General features: G+C 39.8%; 3 protein-coding genes across 7 annotated transcripts in view; all 3 read left to right on the top strand.

Annotated features, from left to right (window-relative positions):
- Nucleotides 1-9339, top strand: part of NPLOC4 (NPL4 homolog, ubiquitin recognition factor) — a 50475-nt gene extending 41136 nt beyond the window's left edge. Inside the window, exons 13-17 of the mRNA XM_026675769.2 lie at nt 995-1066; nt 3952-4047; nt 5535-5651; nt 6926-7028; nt 7404-9339. Coding sequence (XP_026531554.1) covers nt 995-1066; nt 3952-4047; nt 5535-5651; nt 6926-7028; nt 7404-7561 — 546 coding nt within the window. The 3' untranslated portion in view covers nt 7562-9339. The remainder of the gene's footprint in view (nt 1-994; nt 1067-3951; nt 4048-5534; nt 5652-6925; nt 7029-7403) is intronic.
- A 3877-nt stretch (nt 9340-13216) lies between these two features.
- Nucleotides 13217-17759, top strand: LOC148132211 (uncharacterized). The gene is made up of 3 exons (XM_087956029.1): nt 13217-13415; nt 14585-14714; nt 15537-17759. Exons 1-3 carry the CDS (start codon nt 13316-13318, stop codon nt 15805-15807), a joined length of 501 nt encoding a protein of 166 aa, XP_087812155.1. The 5' UTR covers nt 13217-13315; the 3' UTR covers nt 15808-17759.
- Nucleotides 17760-21276: 3517 nt separating this feature from the next.
- Nucleotides 21277-22098, top strand: part of FAAP100 (FA core complex associated protein 100) — a 37943-nt gene continuing 37121 nt past the window's right edge. For 2 of the 5 annotated variants that reach the window (XM_087956026.1, XM_087956025.1), the window contains exon 1: nt 21647-22034. In XM_087956026.1, coding sequence (XP_087812152.1) covers nt 21870-22034 — 165 coding nt within the window. In that variant the 5' untranslated portion in view covers nt 21647-21869. The other 3 variants (XM_087956027.1, XM_087956023.1, XM_087956024.1) reach the window with 3 other exon arrangements.

Genomic DNA, 22098 nt, shown 5'->3' with positions numbered 1-22098 from the left:
CAAAACCTTGTGCAACACTATAGAGATTAATTGCGCTATGAAAGTACACCAGATTTCACATTAAGTGCTGTTGAGACATGCCCATGAAAAGAAACTGTATATATATGTCTACTATGTAAACTTTCTTCCCCTTCAATTTTTCTGCTGAAGTTTAAAATATCTAAAAGCACTGGCCCTTGCAGTAATTATTGGAAATTCATTATACCAAGCATTAACTAACCTTGTTTGAGCAATAAAACATCTGTGAGATTTTTGTTTTTTACATTATGCTTGGAAAGCCGACTGAGTTACATTTTTCACTAGATGTCTAACTGATCATGCAGTGAAGTAAGAAGAAGTGGTCAGTGATACTCTGTTTTTCCAGCTATGGGTTAACAGCTGCTTCTTCGTGTAAAGACGAAGGGTGACAAACAGACATGTTAACTAGCTAAAATTATTAAACTTGGCATATTTATAATTGTTTGGCAAGTAATAATTAGAAAAGAGTTGAATTGCTTTTGTGAAACCGAAACCTTTTCCATGAGGTGGAGAGGCAGGGACCAAGAGATAAATAAAATTTGAATCTGCAGTTTTGAGAATTACAAGTTTGACTGATTCTCTGAGCTACACCTTGTTCTGATTGGCTTATGCATGGTTCATTAGCAGTGCCCATCTTAGGATTTTACATTTCTCTCCAGCTCTCCGTTTCTCTCCGTTTATGGCTGCGTGTGTACACCTGTGCACCGGGTGGGTGTGAATGTTTTGGATTTATTTTATAAATTTAAATATGTGAATTCATATTTTAGTTACTGAGGTACAGTGAGATGAAACTGTATGAAAGATACTTGAATGTTAGAATCCTATCAGTTTGCTGGTGCTTAGATGACATACTAGGAACTGACCAATGGGCCCCTGGTTTTCTGTGTTTAATATTTTTTTTCCATTAAACTATTGTTCTCTTTGTAATTCTTGGTTAGTTATTCTGCTTAACAATTTGGGATGGCTTTTGTTTTAGGATATAGACAAGTTTGGCAATGAGATCACTCAGCTAGCTCGTCCTCTCCCTGTTGAGTACCTAATCATAGATGTAAGTATCAATTTTGCTTACTTTTTACTTTGGCTAAAGTAAATAGAAACATTGAATAGAAATATGCAGAATTCTCTCCATAAGTTAAATTGAGGAACTCTTGCCATATTAGTTCCTTACTGGAAAGTAAGTGCTAACAAGTAGTTTATAGCTGTCTGGTTGCAATTTGGTTGTGTAAAATCTCAGAACAGTATTTAGATTCTATATTAACACACTGCTCAAGAATCTCACTGCTCTTACAAAATTATGTTTGTATTTTAAATAAGTGGGAAGTGTCATCTTCACAGAGATGTTAGTGATTACATCTATTAAGAAAACAAGTGTGTGCTATATCTTTCAGAGAAATGATTAAGCAATGTATGTGTGATATGGTTTTATTTATTTAGGTCTCTATCCTACCTGCTTTAGAAGTTTCTGTTGAACAGACTTTCAATTTGGGAGGCAAATATAAGCATTCCTATATTACGTTTTAACTGAATTGTTTTTATTCTATTTTTGTATAATTAATTGTCTTGTTTTATCCTATTTTTATTCAATTTATTTATTTTAAATTATTTGTTAAACACTTGATTTGAATAGAAAGATGACTTTAAAAAAGTGATATTGCCCTCCACACTTTGATGGCATCTCTATATTCCTTAGATTTGACATTACAGTGATGGGAAGATTTTTGCTAAATAAAAGAATACATTTCAAAGGTGATTAATCAATAGATGACAAAATTGTAACATGTATAAAGATGAAATAGAAATTAACACATAATTCAGAGAGCCAGTTTGGTCTTGTAGTTAAGAAAACTGAAAACCATGAATTTAAGTCCCACCTTAGCCATGAAAGGCAGCTGGATGTCTGTGGGCCAGTCACTCTCTCTCTCTCAGCCCAACCCACTCGTAGAGTTGTTATGAGGTAAATAGGAGGAGGAAGATGTATTGGATATGTCCGCCACCTTCAGTTATTTGTAAATATAATAAAGGCTGCATACAAATAAATGAATTTGTATAATTGATGCCACAATTCATTTATAAATAAATAAATTTAAGACAGATTCTGATAGGCTATGAATTCATAGAGATTCACTTGTTCAGCTTCCTTGTCTATCTGTCTTCCTTTCTCCACCTCTCCCCCGTGTGTGTGTGTGTGTGTGTATGTATGTACATATATATGTGCATATATGTGTGTGTGTGTGTGTATGTATATATGGTATTCAGCTTTGTTCGGGTATTTTTCCACATCATTATAGTTGTGCTTTTAAAGTTGTAGCAACGTTTTGGCAGAATCTCATCTGCCATCATCAGGCTTCTGTATTGTGTTCGTCTGTGAGTCATACTGTGGTCTTGGAGTTTGCTGTGTTCTGCTTGATTGGTGTTTCTAATATCTTCTGTCTGTTTTGTAGCTTTTTTTTTTTTTTTGGTCTTGATTGGCTGGCAACATTGTGTTTCCTGTATTGGAGGCTTTTAGTGTGGCTTGCCTCCGAGTAAACGGACGGCTATCATTTATTAGGAAGCTAGGTTTCATCTGGGTGCCTTATGAGAGAAGCCATAGAGATTGAAAAAAGACCTGAAAGCATGAATAGAAGAGATGACTCCACCAGACTGTCAATTATCTGGAAGCCTGCACTCTCAAACAAAAAAATCTCCACACCACAAGCCAGGCAAATACCTGGACACAAACAGACTCCCCCAATACCTCCAGCTCAAACACACCCCAACCAGGCACCCACCTCACAGACGAACACAATACAGAAGCCTGATGATGGCAGATGAGATTCTGCCAAAATGTTGCTACAACTTTAAAAGCACAACTATAATGACGTGGGAAAATACCCAACAAAGCTGAATACCATACATACATACATACATACATACATACATACATACATACATACATAGAGAGAAAGTGTGTGTGTGTGTATATATATCTATCTATTTCTACTCAAAACTGAAATTGGCTGATCTATGCACCGAGATACTGCTTTTCTGAAATGATGGTAGCTATTGTGTTGTTTGCCAACTTTCTGCTCCAGTTGACAGTCCAATAAATTGATTAGCCAACAATAAAAGCATCTGTTTTGGACAATCTGGGATATAAGTTAAATGAAAATATATTGCCAGAAAGTTGCATTTAGGGCGCATTTGACAAGAAGTGAAACCACATTTCTGAAACCTGTATCATTTATTAGTTGATTGCATAATAAGTTATTTCTGTGCCTTTTGATTTGATTTCAAATTGTGTTGTTCCTTGATTAAAAACCCTATTGTTGGTTAACATCTATCCTATGCAATATCAGGTGCCATATGACACCTTTTCATTTTTAAAACACAATAGTTTGTAATATTAGCATCCCTGGGGCAACAAAATATGTGTAGAATCCTTTTTGTTGGAGGAATAGGGCTGCAAAAGTCATAGCTTTTGATAGCAAAGACAAGAACTTTTTGTCTTACATATGTACATACATACATACATACATACATACATACATACATACATACATACATATGCTGTCTTTCCTCCCTCTAGTCTAGAAAGCAGTAGGAATTTGAACCTTTGATGGTCTCAAAAGTCTTGTGCAATATGGTCTTTTTGTCAGAGATGAACTGATTCTTAATTACCTCATGCAAAACACTGAAAAAGCCATAGCTTGTTTATATTTATGGAGAAAATATATGGAGAGACATATGAGAAATTTTAAAAGAAAGAGATCGGAAGACCCATAAGAAACTTCATTTCATCTCTCCTTTCAATTTTTTACCTGTCTTTGTTATTTTAAAGGCCTTATCTGAGGCCTGTCTCTGTCATAGATACGGGTTTTGCCCTGTCTCTTGCAATGTCTGTTAACATCATTTGTCATTTGAATTTCAACTGTTGTTATTTTTACTGTTTTGAAGATTACTACCACATTTCCAAAAGATCCAGTTTACACATTTTCTATTTCTCAAAGTCCATTCCCTATTGAGAATCGTGATGTACTGGGAGAAACTCAGGTACGTATAAATAGCAGTTTGGATGAAGGGAAGTATCTATACAATTGCATTTATTTAGTTTTGTAATATTTAAAAGCAGATAACATCATACATAACATTGGCTTAGTTACAAATAGTAAATAGTTTTAGTTCACCCCTTTTTGTTTTGTGCAAAATTTAACCAATTCTATGTGAACAGATTTTATATAGTCGTGTAAAATAAAGTTTTTGCTATGTCTGGAGATCAGGAAAGGCTTGCATGTATGTTACCATGAACAAAATGTCTACCATGGTTACAAATTGTGTCTTAGTAAGACATCTATTCAGCACACCTGCTTGTATATGCTATATGCCTTGACTTTTGCTACCAAGCAAAAGATCTTTGTCCTTTGAGAGGAAGAAAGTACAATCTGCTGTCTTTTATATTCCTGCTGTCCCGTTTTGAGCCTATGTTCAGAGAGATAGAGTAGAACTATTGGATTTAAAAACAATTTAGCTTACTTCAGGTTGTCACTGTCAACTCTTATCAACTGAAAAAGCTCACCTAATCTACCCAATTGCTGAGAATGGCATTACACTATTGGTCAGACATTGGATGAAAATTATAAGCAGTAGAAGTTTCTGCAACTGTCTTCATGAGTTCTGCTAAGCTATTGTTACCTGCCATTTGAAAAGAAACACAGTAAAGTTCCCTCAAGAGCAAGTTTTATCTAAATTCTCCTTGATGTGGAAGGAATATCTGGTTACTCTTTGGCAAAAAAAAAAAAAAAAATCCAGAGTGTCATTCATTTGCTCTCTTTACATCACAAATGCTAGCAGTCTTCATAGACAGAACAAAATGTGTGAAATTGTTAGCTGAACTGGGGATGTTCAGGAGAGCCCAAATGTAAAGCCTGCAGGCCAGTTATGAGGTGGTGGGATATCTACAACGCTGTCTTCCTTTCTCCTAGCCTTTACTTACAGTTGCTTCTACAGTGCTGCATTTCCTGCCCTCTGCATCCCAATCAACTGCTGTTTCTTTTGCTGCCTCCACATCCTCCCGGTTTTTCCTACTGTCTCTCTGCCTCCTTTCTGCTTTGTTTGCCTCTATATTTCCCGGCTTCTTTGTCTTCTTGCATATCTCTTAAATTTGATGTGTTTGCTTCCTGGATGCTATTTCTTGTCTATTCATTCTTGCTGGAAGAGTTTCATCAGCAGAGGGTGCTATGATCCTGAGAAAAGACTTTTAGTATCATAAGACTTTTACTAAAAAGAAAAAAGAAAACCTACACGTATTTTAGTTTGAGAATGTTGCTACAAAAATAGAGAAAGAATTAAATGCTTAAACAAGTATAAACGTAAATAATAAAGTTAGTATTAAAGTCATATTAAAAAGTCATCTGACTGCTTGGGTCCTGCCCACTTTTGAAGGGCAGCTATTAAGATAACAATTTTTGCACTGTACATACGCTGGTAAATTTCATGGAATGTTCCAGTTGGCTAAATAATGCTTCTGTCAATCTTTGCAGGACTTTCACATTCTAGCTACATATTTGTCCCAGAATACCTCTTCTGTATTCCTTGACATCATCTCTGATTTCCATCTTCTCCTCTTCTTGGTCACCAATGATGTGATGCCTTTAAGGGTACGTAATGACTTTATTTTTGGAGAAAAGCATAAAGCTTACATTAAGAAGGCTGCTAAGCATAACTGACTTTAAAACAGGATATCTTGACTGTTAGAAGTGGTTTCTAGATTGGTAGTTTGGCAGTCAATTCTGAGCTGTTTGGAGAAATAAATTGGTAGCAATTGTCACTCAGCCTTGGTGGAGCAAGTTTGACACTTAGGCATATTGTTAAATTTTCTGCATCAGAAATTCTTGTTGTAAAAGATCAATTCTGCAATCTCATTTGTCTATTTTTAATCCATGCTTATGGCTAACCCAATTTGCTAACTTTTGCTAGATCACTGATAAATATGAAGCTCTGCCTTTACAATCAACATTTTTTTAAAAAAAAGGCAGGAAAAATAATAATGTACTGTATTTTCCGGAGAGCTTAAAGAATTGTAATTGTATGTGTGGAATAGCTGAGCTGCCAGTAGGTAATTAACCAGGTTTACTGAATATTATGATAATGAAGTATAATTGCAATGGTGCAATTGTTGTCTTAACAATAAAATATGGAATACACATACTCTGTCCTCTTTTTACATTTTAGAAACTTCCTATCACGTTTTTGTAATTCTGGACGTAGCCTTTCCCATCTGCCTTTGATTTAGGGAATCTGAGCTCTAAGAAATATAGAAAGCAAGGAGTTCTGTTTTTCAACGGAATGGGGTTAAATTTGCAGGCAAGCCAGAACTTCTTGAAGATATACCTTTCTAAATTTCATAGAAATCAAAGCAGGCATTTTTGAAGTAAACTTCATTAATCCTTTTTAAAGAACAGTTCCTGTAACTTTGCTGTTAGGTCAGTGTAATGACACAGGTGAAGCAATTGCTTCTCTGGTGCGTATCCATCCTAGCCTTCAAACGGTTTTCTTTCCTGATTATTCATATACATCAGGATCTGATATGTAACAAATCCAATGTACAGATTCTGACATTTATGCAGTAATGTGATTATGGAGCCAGCAGAAACATTTTTATTTCCTGAGCCCACTTCGCTCAAGAACAAGGATGAAAGGATAATGCATATTGTTATCTAGTTCATTTCAGAACTTGTCTGCAGTGCCACCTGCTGTTCACATCTTAAGAAATGGTTTTTTTCAGCAAATCCATTTTAATGTAATCCTGCATAGTGTTGCTTGTGAATGTCGTATAACAGTTACTAACAATTACAGCTAGTGGAATATGGTGCATTAATCCTTTATTTAAAATGTAGGTAGGGTTGTGATGTGGTTTTATTTCCTATTTTAGGACAGTATCAGTTTGTTGCTGGAGGCAGTAAGAACCCGGAATGAGGATCTCGCTCAGACCTGGAAAAAATCTGAACAGTGGGCTACCATTGAGCAGCTTTGCAGTATGTTTAATGTATTTGCTCTTTTTGAATCATCTCACTCCAAAGATGCTGAACAGCTTTTGTTTACCTACATCAAATTGCCTAGTGTTGGAATTTAGATTTGAAACCACTAATGAAATTAGTACAAGTAAACAAAACTTTACACTTTGTAGCCAAGTGGTGATTTAATTCATGCAGGAAAGAAAGGAGGGGTTTTTATAGGATACAGTTGTAGAAATCTGTGGAAAGAATTAGACAAGGAATGGGACTATTCCTAAGGGAAGATTGCATTTATTATATAAATTATCTAGCAATTTGTAAAGTTTCCAGGCAAAAAATGTTTTCTGCTTGTTGGAGCTTTTTCCGTCTCCTAATTATTCCATTTCACTTTTTCAGGCACAGTGGGTGTTCAGTTGCCAGGACTTCAAGAATATGGTGCCATGGGCAGTTCAACACATGCAACAACTTCTTCAATGTGGGCCTGTCAGCACTGCACCTTCATGAATCAACCAGGCACAGATCATTGCGAGATGTGTAGCCTCCCACGGAGCTAGGCCCTGTTTGGCTTGGCGGTCAGGGCGGCCATTACAGACCAACTGGCAGAAATACAGAGGCAAACCTTTAGCCAGGCAGGACTGTTTTTCCTCCTGGGATGATGTACTGTGTGGGGCGGGGCAAGACAGGAAAGGGGGGAAAGGACCCATATCACAGGTATTCAGTTGCCATTTACAAGGTGGCAGCTTGCAGTTGGAACAGGATGTCCCAGTGGGAAAAAATAAGATGGCCCCACTGTGCTGCCTTGTCTTTTCTTTGCTCTCAGTATTGTAGAAAGCCAGCGGTCCAGCCACCCGTCGCACAGGTGGCTGATCGGCTCTGTGGGCTCATGACAGTGTGGCTGTGTCGCCCAGTTAGCTTGCATGCCACAAGCTTTCCCCGCCTTAAGCTTGTCAGTGAAGCTAGGCAGTAGTGTTGAAGGGATGACTTGGTCCCCCAGGGCTAGCTTGTGTAATGTTGTTCTCTTGACATGCTTTGCATTTAGCCCCAGAGTTTCTGGGTCACTGGTGCCTGAGCCACATTGGTCCATTATAGCTTCAAATTGAGTGACGTGTGATCGCAGGACATACTGTGGCTTTAAAGCCCCAGGCTAAACCTGGTACTGGAGAGTGGGGGAAGAACATCTTTCTCAACCAGACAGGGATGATTCTGGTTGCCTCCATTTCTTGCCCTACATCCCTAATGGCAGCAGATTAAAAGAATTCCCAGAGTTTCTAAACCTAACCCAGAGGTTAGCTAAGAGAGAAGATGATTTTCATCCTGGTTTGGCAACGGGAAATATATCCTCTCACTTCCAGGTTTGGAACCCCACAGCAGCTTCATTCCAGCTGTGTCAGGACTGGGAAACCAACAGTTCACAAGCAGTTATTTGTACCAAGTCTCCATGCACTATTTTCCCTTTATATTTAAAGCAATTTCCTGGGATCCAAAGCTATGATCGGGCAAAATATCCAGGCATTTTATTCATGCCTATTAATGACTACACAGGGATCAGCACAACAAAGTTAGATGGAGCATATATTGGAATGGGAGTTTGTCTTACCTCACTAAAATGCCTGTGTAAAAATGACCTTGCCTCTAGAACATAGTGACTGCAATAGAAATGGCCTTGCCTCTAGAACACAACCCTGCCTACTGTTCACATAATCATATATTAGCTGTGCCTCCTATTCCTTATTTCTTCTGATACCTGGGCTCTTTCATTCAAAAGTGTCCAGAGATATTTTTTTTCATTATCCAAAATTCCCAATATCTCTGCTAGGACTGTTTTATGTTAAATCACAATTAATTCCGCTGGCAGAAGTATTCTGCATAGCAAGCCTATATAATCACCCTGATGAACCTCGCAACATTAGAGAGAAAGAAGCCCTTCATGTCAACTCTTTGGTTATGTGGACATACAGCCTTTGTTTCTGCCCTTCCATAGTTTATATTCCATCATCACCAAAAAATGTGCCTCCATCTCAGCTCCCATTTTCATTATGGGCATGTAGGATCGGCCTCCAAAGACTTGCTGTGAAGGATGCAGTCTTTGCCCTTCAAGGCAGTTGTAGCTGGGGCTCATAAACACACTCTCTGGCCCTAGGTATTGCTGGCAGGACGTGTAACTTTTGTTTCCTGGGTTTGCATTTTGACTAGATTTCTCAAGCTCAACGGGCTGTAGCCGCTCTTGCTGTTCTTCTTGGTTCTTTGGGTTGCAGAGGTGTATGTTTGGTTTGGACTGGACTTAACTGAATAACAGCCCCTGCAAATAAAAATCTATTAAAAGCATCCAAAATGATGGCTTTGGGTCCTTTTGTTACTTTCTCCACTTTGCTGTCTACTCATTTTGAATTTGTGGAGCCCTTGGGCCCCAAACATTTCTCCTGACCACCATTCATGTATTGTTCCAATACAGATATATATGTCATGATGATTCACTTCAAGTCCCAACCACATCTAATTTCTAAAGTGCTTGCTGTACATGTGGGCAGTCCGCTATTGTTTAAAATCTCATCTTAAAACCAAAAAAATGGGATCCATGTTTTTAGCAATCTGGCAAGTAAAGAATATAGGTTTTATGTAAATATGATATGGGTTATACATGTTAATGGATACAGCCATTGATAACAAATGGTTAAACCTGAACCATTTATGTAAGGTGGCTAGTAGGAAGATTAACATACTTCTGACCTTCTAGATCATGATTTAGAAGTATGAAAGAGTTGGGAGGAAAAAAGACCAAAAGCAGACATAATATCAGTGTTCAGATTCATAAAAAAGTTGCCATAGAGAAAAGGTCAGGAACTATTTTCCACTGCCACATAAACTAGGACCAGAAATAATGGGTACAAGGGAGGTTATGGGTTCTCCATCTTTGGCTATTGTTAAGAAGAGGCTAGACTGCCATCACTTGAGGAACAAGATAATTGGTTTTCCTACACATTGCAGAGGATTGGACTAATTGACCCTTGTGGTCCCTTCAAACTCCACAATTCTATGATTCTAGGGTAATGACTTGGATTAACTGATGGAGGAGATAACATTGTTGAGATATTAATACCTTATAAGAGAGCAATAACATTCAAAATGGTTTTCATGGGTTATAGAAACAGCTAAATATAGTAATTTAAGAGACAAATGCAAAATTCTCAACTTAGGGGGAAACAAAGATAAAATGCACAGATATAGGATAGGGGAAGCCACATAGATAGTAGATCTTTCAAGGAAAAAAAAACTTGAAATACTTGTCTCAATAGTGAGGACCTATATCCAGCTTGAGGTGTGGCTCCAAGAAAGCAAATGCAATTTTAGCCTACATCAATCAAATATTTTCCAAGTCCCGGGGAGTAATTGGCTCCACTTCATTCTGTGTTAGTCAGATCACACCTTGAATATTGCATCAAGGTCTGAAAACCAGTTTTGGAAAGAATTCAAACAAGTATTTCCAGAGAAGAGCAAGAACTAGAAACATTAAGTCTAATGAAGAAAATTTGAAGCAGCTGTGAATGTTTATCTTGGATGGGGGTATCATAGCATGCCAGAGAGATGTCAAAGGATGATACACAGAAAAGTAAGGTTGTGAAGATTTTCATGCATGGAGGGTCCTTTGCACCAATTATAGTAGTATCTGTGAGCTGACCCAAAGTGTGCATGTCTTGTGCATGGACCTGTACAACATAGGTCCTCTCAGATGTGATCCAGGGTAGGAGAAATTGAAGATCCAGAGCAACATGGCTTCAGAGAACTAGGACTGGTATGGCAGGTAGATGCAGAGTGTAGGAGAAAAAAGGTGTGTTACTGTGTAGAGGCAGAGGAGATCCAGTGAGTATGTCCTTAAGATTTTCCTAATTTGCTCTGTGGTTTTGCTTGGGTCAGATCATGCTCTCCCTCCCTGGAATAGCCCAGACAAACATCCAAGGAATAATGTGTTTTCTTTCACATGTAGGACAAAATATTTTTAATTTCATGCACATCCCTTCCAAGAAGGTCAAGAACTATTATTCTGACTAGTGAAGAATAGCTTGTAGGTTGCAAGAAAAACAAATTTTGATTGAATTTACTGCTGTTAGGCTATGGAGCTCATTAACCAGATAAATGATGGGATTGATTCACGGATTGCATTCAGGATCAAGACAGCCATCTGGTTGAGAATATTTTCATTTGGATTCTAACACTGAGCTGAGCTGTGGCTCAGTGGATGAAGTGTCCTTTCCCAACTCTACCAGTGCCCTGTAGGTCAGGAGATAGATTTTGTGTTCCCATCCATTTTCCTTATGCTTATCTCTACTGTGCCATCTGGACTCAAAAACACTGGCAAGGGACTGACGCATGTCCCCATCTGGCTACCTGATGTGAACTACATTGAATGTGCTCTTCTCACTTAAAAAAAAAAATCCATTGTCTGGATATCATTAAGAGCAAGGGGAAGTTGGGGGAGGGGAGCAGCAAAGCTAATGCCAACAAGATGGGGCGCTTCTAATTTTCAAAAGGAGTAAGTCAAAGCTTCTTTACCTTTTGTAATTCCCAGTTGTCCATATTTCCCAAGAAAACACATGCTGGGGAATTGCAGTTTTGTGCCTTGGTAAACAGTTTTTGTGTAAATTGTGTGCCGCAGAGTTGGAGTACACAGCTTTGTCCCAGAGTTGGAGTACACAGCTTTGTCCCTGATTTGTCTATAATCAAAGAAAGTATGAATAAACAGAGAAATATCCTCTTTTCTCTTAAGTGCTAGTGACCTAAAATGTATTTTGGAGTATTGGGGGGAGTTGTACCACAAATCTCTTACTTCCCTCCTCCATCCCTTCAGAGATGTAAACTGCAGATCGGACAGATTCCTTTAGTGGGCCAAAAGGATCTGTTTGTAATTTGAAGAATGGCAAAAGTTCAGGACAACGTTATAAAGTGAAGAGAGGCAGATCTTAGCTTGAAAAAAAACAAACAAGCTAGACTTGAAAGAATGACCACCACATCTTGCCATCTGAGGATTTCAGCAGGTAAATAAAGTTTTTATTAAATTATGGGTTTTTTTAATTAAGTATTTTTTGAAGGTCTTGATCACTGGCTAGTTGGCAAGTGAGAGCTGGAATCTAATTCATCTGGAAAATGGCAAACTGCACGACAGCATTAACTCAATGCATTTTCAATTCCTATTAAAATGTCTTGAATGGATAAACACATATAGGAAACGGGATAGGATGTCAGGCTAGATCCATAGATAGCTAGGTTCAGGTGTCAAAGTTGTGACTACTGTATGTCAGTCTAGGTCATATTACTTGCCTTGCTCGCCCTCAATTTAATCTGCTCCTTTCTATTTTTCTGCAATCCGACATCAGCCATCAGCCCAAATCTGCCTCTATTTATATGCAAAGGGAGAAAGGTCTAAAGGGACCAGTTCTGAACAACAGAAGGGAGAGCTGAGGTTGGGTGAGGAATGGAAACAGGACTCCCAGACTCCAAGTGACAAGGACCTTCAAGCAGCTGCAGCAGCCGCTCTCTGACTCTGGCTACAGCTAGCCCAGTCTCTTAGCCTGAAATCATGGGAAAGAATGGAAGTGAGAATGAAATAAAAAAATGAATCTTTCCAGTCTTGACAGGTTTCAGCCAGCTGCACTGTATCTCTTTCGTCCTCTTCCCTTCGTGTTTGGTTGTTAGAATGTGATAGCACCCTTAACAGCAACCTTATTATTTATTGTGTTTATCTGCTGCTGACTAAAGACGATCACATGGTGGTTGACACAGGTCCAATCCAATGAAGACATAGCCTAAGCTACCCCCCCCATCCTAACAATAAGGAACTAGCAAGATTGAGCAATTTGCCTACTCAGATCCACAGCTTCTACTCTCTCCTGCCCACCCATTTCTACTTCTTTCCAATTTGCAACATCCCAAAGTTTCAAAGCTATTTAGGCACATGGAGGAAATGGGGGCCTTCTATGGAGAGGATGGTCATAAGTCAGATGACATCCCAAGTTCCAACATGACGTCGTCAAACCCCTGGATGTTATTTCCATCCAGCTGGACTTGGACTGGTGAATGGATGCAATGAGTGTTGTGTTTCTATAGCTACAGAAGTAGAGACGCCCCTTTTTTTCTGCCCACTGATATTACAAACTGATGACCAGCCCAGCTAGATGAGCAACCATATGGGAGCCATCAAGGAAAAAGGGGCGGGGTTGGATGCAGGACAGGAATGAGGTTGTGAGGTCTGTGCAGAGACTGTTAAAAAGGATCCTTTGATTTGGTCTGCCTTCTCTTGCCACTGTCAAGGCAGCATGAAGCAGATTATCTGGCTGCTGTTGTTGGTGGCCATCAGCTGTGCAGCCATACCGAAGCGGCGGCAAGCCACCCCCGAATGGGACTACCGATCAGAAGGTAACAGGTCCCAAACAGCATGGCTTTCCCCAGAAAGCAGGCTGTTGCTTGGGACAACAGAAAGTTTTCTTTATGGTGAATTGGGGCAGAGGGGCACTTGGATAGGCTGGCCCCTCTTTGGTAAGGGCCTTGGAACCCCCGTTGTGCAAGGGAGAATGATTTTGGCGGCACACTTGCTTTTGACAGGATGCCCCAAAGCCCATTTGTTTTTCATAAAGGCTGCTAACCTGAGACTTCAATCCTCTCCCAACTTCCAATTTTCACGTTTCTTATACAATTCTGAACTTATTTTCTGTACATGATTCTTCACAGTTTTAAGTATCTGTGAGCCCCTGAATTTTAGCTGTAAATCATATTTCTGCTTGTGTAGCTCCCAGGACACGTTTTCAGAGAGTTGAGCACATTTCACTTTAGAAAAATACTGTGGGTCCTAAAATGAACTCTTAAGGAAAACCGGGTCTTTGAAGATGCATGCTAACCTTCAAAAATTAGGATCCCTTTATTCTGCCATTGTGTTTGATGTTATGCTGAAACAACTTTATTCCTCCTATTGCTCTCCACTTGAATTCATATGAGATGGGTGAGCTGCCACATTGTTTTACAGAGGTTTTGGAGTATTTTCTTTTACCCATGGAGAAGGTATGAATGTATGGTGAAGGTCTGGCTGTTGTCCTCAATGGTCCTGCTAGATTCTCATTTCATGTTAATGGTGTGGAAATGCCTCCTTCTCAGGCGCAGACAGCATTTAGGAACAAAAGTGCAATATTGGAGAAAGAGGGGAAGGAAAAGTAGTAAAATTGTTGTTATTACCACACAATCTACCAGATAGTTCTGACTGGATGTGGCACAGTATTTTGACTGTCCAGATTCTTTTCAAGGCTCTAGCTAATGATACTATTGTAATATATAGGCACTGTACCAAATAATGTGACATTTTGTAATTGATGTGTTGAGATTCTGCCCATTCATATGGTGTCCAAATGCTTCTCTAGATCTTCTGGTATGTTCCCAATCACTAGTACTTTCTTTTTATGTGTTCACCGAATCTGTATTTGAAGGTTTTTAAACCTTTCCTTGTTTTTTTTTAAGACAATGATGATGATTTTACACAGCTACTTCTTTGTTATATCATATTCCAGTTTGCTCTTCTTTTCTCTTTCCTCTTCCAGCTGATAAAGTCAATACGAGGGGATGTTCTAATCTTACTGTGGTTCTTGACAACTGGAAATTTGCTATTATGTCTCAAATCAGGAATCTTCTCCTCCATGATCACCAAACAGTGTTGCCTGACTATGGAAGGTGAGGGCTGAGATCCAGGCAGTAAATCTGGATAGGTTTCTAACTGTGTAGCACCTCAAAATATGCCAGTCTAGTGGAGAATTGGTACATTTGTGTCAGCAGTTGATCTAGAAGAACAAAAGTACTGGAATGTAGTTGTTCATAGGATTAGGATTAAGATTAAATAGCACATGCTCTGCCCTAGGAGGTTTGCATAAGATACCAAACCAATGGGTAGGTTTTCACTATAGCCATTTTTCAATCTTTTTTTTTTTTTGGCTTTATCCAATGTGTGTGTGTCCAGAACTTGAGATACATTTTGATTATTTTTTTAAAAAAACTAGCTCAATCTTGAAAGATCCCAGGTAGTTCACAAAAAGCAACAATGGCACATGTTGGCCTGTTAACAAGCCGTAATGATGCAGCAAACAAGCAACTTATCATTTGCAGATTCAGAAGACTTGAGTTGATGAAACTGGATTCCTGCCTTGGGCAGGGGGCTGAACTAAAAGACCTTCAAGTTCCCTTCCAGCCCTATGATTCTATGTACTCTTTGTGGGGGACTACACAGCTAAATAAAATAAATACTTCTGGGTCGATGTCACTGCATCTGTATTATGGAAGTATCCCCAAGAAATGGACATTTGCTTGAGCAAAGTTTTGCACAGACGACTTGCATCTATGAAAATAAATTACTGCCTAGATGCCATAATCGAGTTTAGGAGCATAGATCCAGCTGTGGTGTTGAACCTTGTCAGAATAAAATGAAAGCCTGATTCTGTTAAATTAGCATAGGGTCTTTGTTATTTAACCCATTTCCCTTCTTGCCTGTTGTCTTTTTAGAATCAAACCTCTTTCTGATGCCCTGGATGACCTATACAAGGAATTTAATGCCCTCAAGGAACATCTTGGAGAACTGACTAAACGCTTTGAGGGAGTGGAATCTTTTGTAGATGAGATGAACAAAAGGCAGAACCTGTCTCCTGCTAAGGCTTTCATCAGGGCTGCCCAACTAGGAGAGAAAAGGGCTGCCCCCCTGCCAGCCAAACGCCGCAGAATCTTGATCCGGAATGGGAGGCGGATCATAGAGCCCTTGACTGAGGGAAGGCAATAAGTGCTCCAGCTGATGTTGGACCTTCACTGCAATTTTGGAAACCAAACACATCCTTTTGTCTGCCTGTCTTTTCCCTAAAAAAAAAAAAAAAAAACTTCCTTAAGTGTGAAAGACCCAGATAAAAGTAATAAATAGGAATCCTTTCTTGGCTGATAATCTGGACAATTCTCAATGTATTATTGGAATAAATGCCAAGGAACAGTTCCTTAGTAAAGTGGTTTTATCAAATACATGTCTCCTTAAGAGTAGACTAAGACCCTGTTGTTGTTTTAAGTTATGCACAGCTTAACTTAATGACAGATGAAATCACACCTGACCGTTTGTAAAAGTGGATACAGAACGCAGTTTGTATCGTATTCTCCAGTTCTTATATATGTTAGGAATGATTCTGGCTGCTTTACATAGTTCTTACATGCTATTTGCACACCGTGTAATAGTTACATGATAACTATGATAGCCCACCAAAATGCTGGGGATTGTTACTTTCCATGACTACATTACAATCTACACCACCCATTTTTGGAAGTAGAAATGAATTGATTTTTAAGATGCAAAATGTTGCACCCCATGCAAACATATACATCCTTCTGCTATTTGTCATTCTCACTGAAGCATTCCATGTATGACTCCAGAAATATGAATAAGCAGAGCTATTTTCCGTTAAAGGTGGCAGTCAATAAAGATTTGCTTATGGATACAGCATTAAGGAAAGTACCAACTCTCTACATAGCTTCCAATTTGTGTGTGGATAATTGTGTGAGTGTGTGTGTGTGGACCTGTTATGAGAAGTCTCTTCCTATCTCTTTTAACAATCAGAGAATGCCCACCGTTTGTCTGCATATTTAACTAAAAAGGTAAAGTTTTCCTTGTCAGGTGTGTCCGACACTAGGGCATGGTCCTCCTTTCTGTTTTTTGGCCAAGGGAGCCAGTGTTGTCTGATCACAATTTCCATGGTCATGTGGCCAGCATGGCTATATGCCAAAGGCGCACAGAATGCTGTTACCTCCTCACCAAAGTGGTACTTATTAATCTACTTGCACTTGCATGCTTTCGAACTGCTAGGTGGGCATATTTAACTAGGAGACACTAAATTAATTGCTCATAGGTCTAGGATTGCAAGATGAGAAATCGACCATAATTGCATCACAGGCTCCTATATCCAAAACTGCTTGATAAAATGGGTATCCTGTGTTCCAGTGGCAGCCACATGGTCTAAAACTCTCCATCTATGTAAGCATCTTCACAAAAAGTTTTATCTCCTGAAGGTGAATCCCTGCAAATTGATTAAGACAACTGGCTCCTTTGGCTATAATTTACTAATGAGCTTCCTTATTTCTTGAATGATTCTTTTTAAAAACTTACTACTGCAGTCAGATCAGATGCTACAAAAGAGGAAGCTGAGTGCATTTTAAGCACAAGGGATCCAAATTCTTCTCCATCTTTATGCCAAAGCTGGTTTTAGCCAATGAGAAAAATCAGGTTTAATTTCCACATACATAAATATAAATAGATTAGAAGCAATTGCATATTATGTAACCTTTCTGGTTCTCCTGGACTTAGGAGCTGACAGACTATCCTGACTTGATGTTATGTATGGCTGATAAGCATATGCTTTGAGGGCTGTATCTTGGCTACCAGGCCTATGCACAGGCTCTAATGTTTTAGCAATGGAAAAACACTGAGAACTATGTTGATTTTTTTTAATCGGCCTAATGGTTTGATTGTTTCCAGACTTCTATTTTCAAGCACTAGGGACACCAATTTAGGCATAAGGCCTAAAAAACAAATCAAGTCAACTCTTTACAATAAACTACTGGAAAAACTGTCCAAGTCAAGTTTTGCTATAACATTTCATATTATTTGGATAGGGCAAATGTGTGGGGAAAGCTACATGAGTCTTTTCTTCTTACTTGTTTTGAGCTATGTTTGTCAATAAAAACTAAGCAAGGTAATTCATTCTTCCCCTCTTGCAACTTATTGAGTTACTCTGAGGTAAGATGGACAGCCAATAAATTTTATAAACAAACAAAACTTATACACCTAGTTTAATTTTCAGCAGGATTTAATAAATTATATTCAGTGTATTAAAAAGAACATATACCTAGTATTTTTGACAAAAAGCACTAAAGCCTACATATCATAAGCTATAGCTTTTGGAAGGCCAAATTGCACTGACTCACTCATATACACCCACAGACACAAAGCATTTCATGGCTATGCCAGAAATATTTTGATGTAAAGAAGCTAAGCATTTGAAATGGACATTCTTGAATCTTCAAGCACAATTTTTGAGTGTACAAATAAATCTGTAAATCAATCTAGTAGTTATTTTGCTATGGATCCTAGTAACCAATATGAATCCTTGCTTCATCTTTATACAAATGTATTCATATTGTTAAAATTTTATTTATTTATTACATTTATAGGCCACCCATCTCACGGCCACACAACTCTGGGTGGCTAATGACATGATAAAACAATATTATAAAACCATAAGTGTAACATTAATAGAGAATTAGCTAAGATGGGGAGTTATAAAATGGGATGAAGGTGGGATCTTTAATTTAATTTGCTAATCCCACCTCCAGAACGGCACACCCATATCTGGACCTGAGGAAAATAGAAAGAGACAGGTTCAAGGCCTTTTGGAAGGCCAAGAGGGTAGGAGCATATCTCATCATGAAAGGTATGGTAGAAACCACAGCAGAAAAGGCTCTTCTCTTGCACCTCATTAGTTGGAATTCGTTGGCCAACGGGGTCTGCTCGTTGCTCTTTCTGCCTCCCTGAGTGGAGCAGGCCAATCCCATTGCGGTGAGATACCTCCTCAGGTTACATCAACCAAATGTATTACAGCAAACAATGGAGGCTTCTCTGAAAATATTTCCAAGCCTTACTTCAATCTAATTCTGGGACTATTATATCCCATATTATGGCTACTCATTAGATTTAATACACTGCAAATGCACAAAACTATTCTTCAAATTTGTGTCTATTAGAATACTATTCTATGTCATTGTGTGCATTTTCACTCCAGATATGTACACTTTTAAATAGAACCACTTATAGGCTCTATCTTTGAACTTTGTTAGTATATCTTTTTCATGGTTGCATAAGCCCCTATCATAATCTACAAACCTCCACTCCAGTGTTAAGATTTGTTACACATATAATCACACTTTGCAATTTTATAGACAGAGAATAGATTTAAATCAATTTTAGTTTGTAAATCAGCAATCAAGCTTGATGAAATAAAAAAAAACCACTAACAAATCACTAAAAAAGCCATTCCTCTGGTCCTGGTGACCAATCCTGATTGGACCCTGTAACATTATCCTTGGACATGTATATTTATTCATGAAAAAACACTAAGGTATAAAAAAGCAAATGGGGGTTAATAGATAAGAAGAAATAAATCATGTTAACTTCAGTTGCTGGAATTTGGGCTGAAGGATGAAACATATCAATTAATTAAGTGATAATTCCTTTACCAGTCTCACGGTATTTTAGAAGGATAACTATCACTGCAAGCAACACTGCCATCTACTGTCTCAGCTGCACTGTGGTGTTTTTTTTTTAAATGCTGGCATGTACACACCGCTGTTGCTTATAAAATGCAAATGCCAGATGATTACCACTTTCTCATTTTAGCTTTCAAATGTGAGGTTGGATCTGAACAATTATTACAAAACTTTAATAGAACAAAAAGCTGTAGAAACAATAGCAGGCAACATCTTGTCAAATATAGTACCGGTACTCACCACAATGCCTAGCCACATGAACCTTTGGTAGGCTGGGTACAGAGCCAATTATTATTTTTTGTACTGATATTCACATTTTTAGCGTGGGAGCAAAATATGGCTGACTTGGTGGGACGGCTGTTTTTTTTCTGACTATACTTATTTCTATTTATTTAAAGCCACCACAGTCCTATTAGAGAAGCTTAAGAAACCCGTTCAAAGTCAACTTGTGAACTCATGATTCAAGTCCAATTTTTGAGCCACGGTATACACAGTATCTACAGATAAAACAATAGCAATAGCAGTAGAATTTAAGACTTATACCCTGCTCCTTAGTGCTTTACAGCACTTTCTGAGCAGTTTACAATGTAAGCATATTGCCCCCAACTAGCTGCATCCTTATTTTACGGACCTAGGAACAGAAGTGGTATTCAGCAGGTTCTGACCAGTTCTGGAAACCGGTAGCGGAAATTTTGAGTAGTTCGGAGAAACAGCAAACACCACCTCTGACTGGAGATTTTACAGTATCCTTCCCCTGCCACGTCCACCAAGCCACGGCCACAGAATTGGTAGTAAAAATAATTGAATCCCACCACTGCCCAGGAAGGATGGAAGGCTGAGTCAACCTTGAGCCCCATCAGGACCAAACTCCTGCTGTGGGCAGTTAGCCTGCAATACAGGTACTCCTCGACTTACAACCACAATCAACCTCAAAATTTCTGTTGCTAAGCAAGATAGTTGTTAAGTGAGTTTTGCCCCATTTCACAGCCTTTCTTGCCACAGTTAAGTGAATCACTGCCAAAGTTTCCCGATTAACTTTGCTTGTCAGAAAGTCACAAAAGGTGATCACATGACCCTGGGACACTGCAACTGCCATAAATGAGTCAGTTGCCAAGTATCTGAATTTTAATCACATGATCATGGGGATGCTGCAATGGTTGTGTGAAAAATGGTGATAAATCACTTTTTTCAGTTCCATTATAACTTCGGTCACTAAATGAACTATTGTTAAGTCGAAGACTGCCACTGCGCCTCACTCATTTCCAAAGATGGATGACTAGGATTCCTTCTGGAGTCCAGATGTGTTTGCTTTTTTCCCTACACATCTGATTTCACAGGGTAATAATGTTAGGAGTCCCACAAAACCCAGGTATCCTCAGTGTCCATCAGAAACCACTCTCAAGAGTTCCTACATTAAATGCAACTTGGAGTCAAGCTCTTTCATTTGGCTCTATGGACGCATCCAGGCAGCTTCTTTGCTACCCATGCACATGTATTTTTCCATTCCCAATCCAGTCCTCTGATTTCCTGGTGGTCTCCCATCCAAGCAACCCGATGCCGTTTGGCTTCCCATCTAATGGCAAGATCGACCAGGAGCTTCCCGGCATACCAGGAGGAGCCCAGTCCAGCTAAGAATGTTTTTTTTTTTTTTGCAGTATCCCCTTCTCCTCCCACCAGTGGGAACCACACACACTTTCTAAGCTTTCCTCCTTCAAATACAAATGGAAGACCATGTGCATTGGCTCCGCGAGTCCCTCTTCGTAGCCCCAGCCCCAGCGCCGAGCATCCTCTCCTTGGGCTGCCCTGACATTCGTTTATTCCCTAGCAAGCCGCTCCCGTACCAGGACCCACTCTTCTCATCCCCATGGCAACAGCGAGGCGCACCAGCAGTAGGAAAAGGCGCGCAAGAGCTCGCCCTCCCTTCCCCCTCCCTTTCTTTACGGCGCGTCGTAAACCGTCTCTGCAGCCCCTTGTGCTTCCGCCAGCTCCAGTCGACAGCACGGAGAGAGAGAGAGAGAGACAGACAGACAGAGAAAGCCGTAAAGCAGCGCCTCTCCCCGCGCTTAGTAACGGGTGGCGTTCCGACCGCTGCCTTGGAGAGAAGGAGGAGGCGGGGTCAGAATGGAAGCTCCGCCCCTCTGGCTTTGTGGCGGGGTGGTGGGGCGCGACCTATGCCGGATTTGGGGGGCGGGGAGTGAGACCAGTTGCTTGCCGGTTTGCGATTTGGGACGATTTCCTTTCCCGCCTCGAGCCTTGCCTTGTCTATTGTGAAAGTCTGTGTGTGTGTTGTGTGTGTGTGTTGTGTGTGTGTATATGTGGGTGGGTGGGTAGGTGGGTGTCCTTCGGGGTTTATTGTTCTCTTCGTTCCCACCGGAGGCGCCGGGGCTGGAGTAGTATGGCCCGGGTGGGGCGGCCCCTTGCACGCAAGCTGACTTGCTCCGTTCCCACGTGCTTTCGCAGACGAGGCGGGGTGACACCTGAAGGGCTCTCCGGTTCTACCCCCACATCTCTCTGATTCCCCTTTCCAGGCTGGCAGCGGCAGTCATGGCCCAAGTGGGGCACAGGGTGGATTACCTGGCGGGATTTTGCTGTCCGGTTGGGGGATTGGCAGCCGGGAAGCCCCGCGTGCTGTGCCACGAGAACCAGATCTACCTCTCCAATGGCACCGAGTACGTCTATGTCTACGACCAAGAAGGGCGGCTGATGAAGGTACGTCTGGACTGGCGCTTGGTCCTGCTAGCCGAGCCTCCTCCTTTCAGGGCCAGGAGCCATG

The sequence above is a fragment of the Notechis scutatus genome, chromosome 2 (assembly GCF_049901735.1).
Source record: "Notechis scutatus isolate UNSWTSFEM ecotype Mainland chromosome 2, rNotScu1.2, whole genome shotgun sequence".
In the NCBI taxonomy this organism is placed as follows: domain Eukaryota; kingdom Metazoa; phylum Chordata; class Lepidosauria; order Squamata; family Elapidae; genus Notechis; species Notechis scutatus.
The sequence above is the reverse complement of the archived record's forward strand: the minus strand, read 5'-3'. Positions and strand labels throughout refer to the sequence as shown.